This window comes from Musa acuminata, chromosome BXJ2-5 (genome assembly GCF_036884655.1).
Source record: "Musa acuminata AAA Group cultivar baxijiao chromosome BXJ2-5, Cavendish_Baxijiao_AAA, whole genome shotgun sequence".
Classification (NCBI taxonomy): Eukaryota; Viridiplantae; Streptophyta; class Magnoliopsida; order Zingiberales; family Musaceae; genus Musa; species Musa acuminata.
The window spans coordinates 12055596-12061446 of record NC_088342.1 but is presented as its reverse complement, the minus strand read 5'-3'; the positions used below and the strand labels follow the sequence as shown (position 1 = coordinate 12061446).

Genomic DNA, 5851 nt, shown 5'->3' with positions numbered 1-5851 from the left:
GACGTGTGGACGCTCTTCTTCTTCTTCGTCTTCGTGGTGATCTCCACCGCCTACCTCACCTCCTCCACACGGCGCGTCCACGGCCCCGCCCCGACTCTCGACGACATCATGTCGCCCCTTCCGGGCTTCCCGCCCAGTCTCTACAGTAACGGGAGGTAGCGATGGCGTGCACCGTCGCGGCGGCCAGCGACGACGCGTCCCTCCTCGCCCAGATCGCGATGATGGAGGTGGCAACGTCAGCGTAGTCGGCAACAGCGAAGGAGGCGAGGGTGCACCCGGTTCACGCGCTGTTGGCGTGCGCAGAGGCCACGTAAGCCCACCGCCCGTGTACGATTTGGTTAACGTCAAATAACCCTTTTATCATTCGTAAAATTGATAATTCAGCACATCAATCAATCGATAATTCCATCGGTGCAACTGACGAGTTAGAAAAATGAGATCAATTATTTTACTTTATAATTATAAAGATCTTGATATAAATTTTTAAAATATAAGAATTATAAAGGTTCCAATATATGAGATAATCCATAATTATCGAAATGCTATGTGAAAATTTTTCTAAGATAAAAAGTATAATTGAGAGGCTATATGTAATACCGAAATAAAAATTCTTCTGAAGAGCAAGAATCATAATCTCATTTGGATTCATTCGTATCCACCCGCATTTATCTGTCTGAGCAGTGAGCAAAAAAGGGTCCACGGATCATCTCCATTTCGGATGATATCCAATTAAAACAAACAAAAAAAATTATAGTTGTCAATTAGGGCTCATGATTTCGTGAGCCCTCTTCTCCCCCGCCGAACATCGCACGATTTCTCGAGCTTACTGTTGGTAGCCGCATTCCTCTTTCGGGTGCGCTTCCTCCTATTTCTCCTCTTCTTCCAAACTCTTCCTCCCTTTTCCCTTCCTCCTCTTCTTTATTCCTTAATATCAAGAAAAGATAGGAATTCAATGGATAGTCTCCTCTTTTTCCTTCTGCCCTTCTCGTCTTCCTTCTGAATGAATTCAATGGATATTCTTATAAACGTAATTTGAAGAAATCCTTTTCAATCTTAATGTCGCCACACCAGCTTTACAACCCAAGGAAAGGAGAAGAACAGAAATTGAAAGAAAAGAAAGAATGTTCTAAACACTGCAAAACAAATTTCAAATCCCCTATCGCGCTACAGAGGAAGAAACAGTGTTCCTCACCTTCTCTCTTCTTCTTCTTTCTTGATCACCCTGTTTCTCTCGTTCAGTGTCATTCATATATATACAATTGGCCGATCCGAACTTGTGTTTCTTCTGCCTTCTTGTATTTGCAGGTTTAGTTAGTAGGAAGAAAACAGCTGGTGGGGAAGAAGCAGAGATGATGGGCTCGACGGCGAGGGTGAAACAAACGGAAACGAGTAGTAGTCGTCGTAGTACGAATCCGGGACACCGGCGGCGGCCCACATTTGATCGTCGAGGGCGTCCTGCGTCTCCTCCCCAACGAGCTGCGTGCGGCACAGCGGGCAAGTCCGCTGGTCATACTCCAGCCACCGGTCAAGGCAGCCGCGGTGGAAGACGTGCCTGCAATTGCTCAGCCGCCGGACCTCCTCCGCGTCCTCGAACTCGCACAGGCAGACCGCGCAACTGCCGCCGACGTGCTGTCCCGCCGCCACCAGCTCCTCGTACCGCACCACCGGGAGCGCCTCCTGGATCAGCATCGCCGACACCGACCGGAATTGCGACGGTTGCTGGTGGTGGTGGTGGTGATGGTCGAGCTGGCTGTGGCCGCTGTTCTCGGGCCAGGGAGCGTCGGAGTCGACGAGGTCACCGAGGCCGACCGCGTGGAAGACCCAGAAAACGAGCCGCCGCACGGAGCCAAGGATTAGGGCTATGTGGAGGAGGATTCTTGGCAGCAGAAGCAGCTCCGAGTAGCCTGCCGGGAACCCCATGTCGACACCACAAAGAACACGCAAGTATCTTCTCCTCTTCTTCGATGCTCGACTTCGAAGGACTTCCTCCTCTTCCTTGGTGCTCCCCCAAGATCTCACGGTGGGGGTTGGCGGTTGTGGCTTGTGCAGGGAGATGTGACCACCCGTTCCACTAGGGTGGGCGATTTATAAGCAGGGAATTGGGCGAGAATGACGCGGAAATCCAAAGTGAATCAGGCGAGGAAGCTGCGTGGTAATCGACAAGCGGAATTGTTCGCGGAACGAGTTGGAAAGATGTGTCATATGACGCCCTCTTTTGTTTGTTGTAGAAAGGAAGACAAGGATGGTTTCAGGAAGGTGCGAGCCGCTCGAGCTGTCTATTCTATGCATTTTGCTTGACGTCCATTGGCTGTTCTACTTTTGTCTCGCAGGGGGCCGCGTGGTCAACGGCCCGCAGCATGCCCACGTCCATGGACTGGGCAATGGCGAGTCTGTCCCATATCGGGTAATCTGCAACCGTGTCCTGGGGGCCACACTGGCAGACAATTCCGTCTGGTCCTTCAATATTCAACCTGTTAAAAGTATGATGCCCTTCGTTGTGCAGGATAGGACACGGAAGGAGAGATGTACGCATCTCAGCAGCTGCCGTGGCGGTGAGTTGTTTTGGCATGGCTGGTGTTTTCCGGTGCAAGTTGGCTCGCCCGCGATTCCATTCCCTTCCCTGGTGGGGACTTGATGTTGGAGCTACTCATACGACTCTTTTACCTCGGTCTTTGAGAAAAACAGCCAAAAGAAGGGGTGGATACATCCTGCTACTTGCTGACCAGACTGTTGATCCAACTAAAACATCCAAGGTGGGATATTGTATATGATATCCACTCTACGGACACTCGACTATCACGACGGACTTAACACGCTATTTCAAGACTAGTATGGTACATCGAGTCAACTCAATACCTCAATGCAATCACCTACCGTCTATGTTGCAAGCACACTCTACTAACACTGCCCGTGTCTCAACATACGAGCTGACCACCCATGGCGACGATGTCTTTAAACACCTACGTACGAAGATGCCAACAACCATTAACATCTACGTACGTCAACACGTGACAACAGGTATAAAAGCCACCCCCAGGAATAGTGCTGGAGTCGAACTTCATACACACACATACTACAACTCTCCCATCTTCAACTCTTGCTTACTTAAACATCAGAGGGGTCAAGTTGGGAATACCCCTTCTGATTTTGACCTGTGTGTAGGCATCCGACAGATAACTAAATGAGTGATCTTCAGCCTCCACTTGGGAGAACGAGGCCTACGCCCTCTCAATCAAATCTCGGGTTAATACACTCCAACTCAAGCTGTGCTAGTGACCTTGCGCACTCGAGACGGGCCAAGTCATGCTGATACCTCGATCACGATATAAAGGTATAAAATATTTTTGATGCTAAAAGGAGGGCCCATGTCGCAAGAACGCCAACCGCCGACCAACCTCGGCGAGCGTCCTGGAGAAGGGATGCATGCAACCCCTTCCACTTTCGACCTCGGGGGACAACTCCCTCTCCCTCCGCATGCAGATGGAAATGCTACGTCCCAAACCCTGAGCCACTACTAGAGGTTGTTTAATGACCCCAGGCTCTTCCCCCCGAGGGGAGCATGAGACCCTCCATCATCTCCGCCGAAGTATTCCTTAGCCTCACCCATCAGGTTCAAGCTTTGATTGGGATGGTGCAAATATCATTCCCCCTATCCCCCAGCTTTCTCACCCAATAGTGCCATCGCAATTACCCTTGCTTGTGACCCCACCAACTCTCTCCCCTGTGCCTAAGGACCCTCCCACGGTCGACCGACAACCCTGAGTGATGGATGCCTACCCGCCAAATGAAGAATAGTCAAGAGGCCGAAGATTGACATTGGAGTGCGGTACCCCAAAGGCCCCATAAGCCGCCACGAGTTGTCCAAAATTGGACACTCTGTCAACTAACTCTTTCAGGGCTCCATTGCACCTAGTTAATCGATGCCTAGATGAGGTCCAGAGAGAGTTTCATAAGTCGAAGGAAGAACATAGGAAAGACACCTTCGGGGGATCTCCTTTTGTCTCAGAGATCCAAGACAAGTTGATTCCCCTCGATTTTCGCTTCCCGACATTGGAGGCCTACGATGACTACTCTAACCCAGTGGAGCATGTCACCGCTTTCTGGGCACAAATGGCTCTGTATAGCACATCCGATGCTTTAATATGTCGGGCCTTTCTCACCACCCTCTAAGGTCCGACTCGGATGTGGTACAAACAGGTTAAGACCTTCTTTGATCTCATCCTTTGATCAGCTCGTAAGAGAGTTCGAGCTCAACTTATTGGCCAGTGCTTGGCCCAAGCCATCTGTGGTCATGCTTCTTGGCTTGAGCTAGAAGGACGATGAGCCCCTTTCCCACTTCGTCGCTCACTTCATCACCAAAATCAAAGCAGTCCCCAATACTCATCCTTCTCTGATTATGTAGGCATTCTTGATGGGACTATGTCCATCTGGGTTCTTTTGGTCATTGATCGAGAGGCCATCGGTGACTATTCTAGAAATGCTCCAACGAGCCAATCAGTATACGGTGGCCAAGGCATTGGAGGCTGGGAAGCACGAGGACCACAAAAGATAACGTGCGGAAAAGCCCCGAGGTCAACCCACAAAACCATCGAAGAGGAGGCATGATCGATTAGACTATGAAGATTGGCTCCATGCTGCCAGAGAAGGACCAGGTCCAACTCATCAGTTTCTTGATAAAGAATGTCGACATCTTCGCCTGGTCACCCAAAGACATGCCGAGAATTGATCACAAGGTCACGCAACACCACTTGAACATCCTTCCCGAGGTGTGACCAATAAAGTAGAGGCCTCGGAAGTTCACCCTTGAACGGTAGAAGGTGATCAATGATGAGATGGACTGACTAATGGAAGCAGGGTATATAGCCAAGGCCAAATACCTTTAGTGGTTATCCAACATAGTCCTTGTCAAAAAATATATTGGAAGTTGGAGGATATGCATTGACAACACTAATCTTAACTGGGCATGCATGAAGGATTGCTACCCTCTCTTGAGGATTGATTAGTTGGTCAATATGACCTTAGGGTAGGGCACATCAGTAGTCATCACAGTGTGAACTTCCCGCTTGTAGGTGAAACTTCCCGCCTACATGCGTCCCTTTGCTAAGCACATCTTGGCCACTCCGCCTGAGTACATCTCATCTCGACCAGTCCATTATTGACTACGTCTCAGTTAGTCCTTTGCTGAGCACATCTCCACTAGTCCGCTTGAGCATGATAGGACCCTAGCAGGGTTGCTCAACCAATAAGCAGCTAATAAAACCTTGTAAGATTATAATAAACCCCACCTATCCACCTCTATCCTATAAAGAAGTGTGGCTAGGGTTTATATTTGGGTCTTTGGGCTTCCTAGTCATCGCCCCCTTTTACTAGGCTGGTTGGTTAGAGTTGAGGGCAAAAGGGGTAACTCACTTAGGAAGCAGCCCCTAGGGCTAGGGTTTGGAGCCCTATATAAGCATGTAGCTTCTATCTCTTTAAGAATAAGATCTATCTACAATTGAAATTATTTGGCCGACTTCTAGGAGGGAGGAACCCCTATAGCGTTCCAAGGGTTGATCCCCCTCAAAGATCAATCTACATAGAATTCCTTTAGGGTTCTATCATTGGGTATCAGAGCAGCGATCTTGCTGCATTTGCTGCCATCCCTGCCGCTCACCACCAGCCAAGCAATTCCTATAATTGCTCTTGATGTTGCCATCTCCATCGTCATCTTCTATCGTGGATCAAATCAATCTACTACCGTCACCTCCAATTGCAACAGAGATCTGGTATTCTCCTATCACTAATACCTTTTGCTTTTGTAATTTTTCATTCAAAATACCAAAAAGAACTCTTCTTATCTATCACGTGCTGC

At 49.1% G+C, this 5851-nt stretch overlaps 1 protein-coding gene across 1 annotated transcript; it reads right to left on the bottom strand.

The window, feature by feature from the left end:
- Positions 1 to 1028: 1028 nt before the first annotated feature.
- On the bottom strand, positions 1029 to 2065 carry LOC135612511 (brassinosteroid-responsive RING protein 1-like). Its single transcript, XM_065108888.1, has one exon. The coding sequence runs from the start codon at positions 1918 to 1920 to the stop codon at positions 1312 to 1314; it is 609 nt and encodes a 202-aa protein (XP_064964960.1). The 5' UTR covers positions 1921 to 2065; the 3' UTR covers positions 1029 to 1311.
- Between the last annotated feature and the right edge of the window lie 3786 nt (positions 2066 to 5851).

Coding starts and splice junctions, on each gene's coding strand:
- LOC135612511 (XM_065108888.1), bottom strand. CDS start 1,920: ATGGGGTTCCCGGCAGGCTACTCGGAGCTGCTTCTGCTGCCAAGAATC.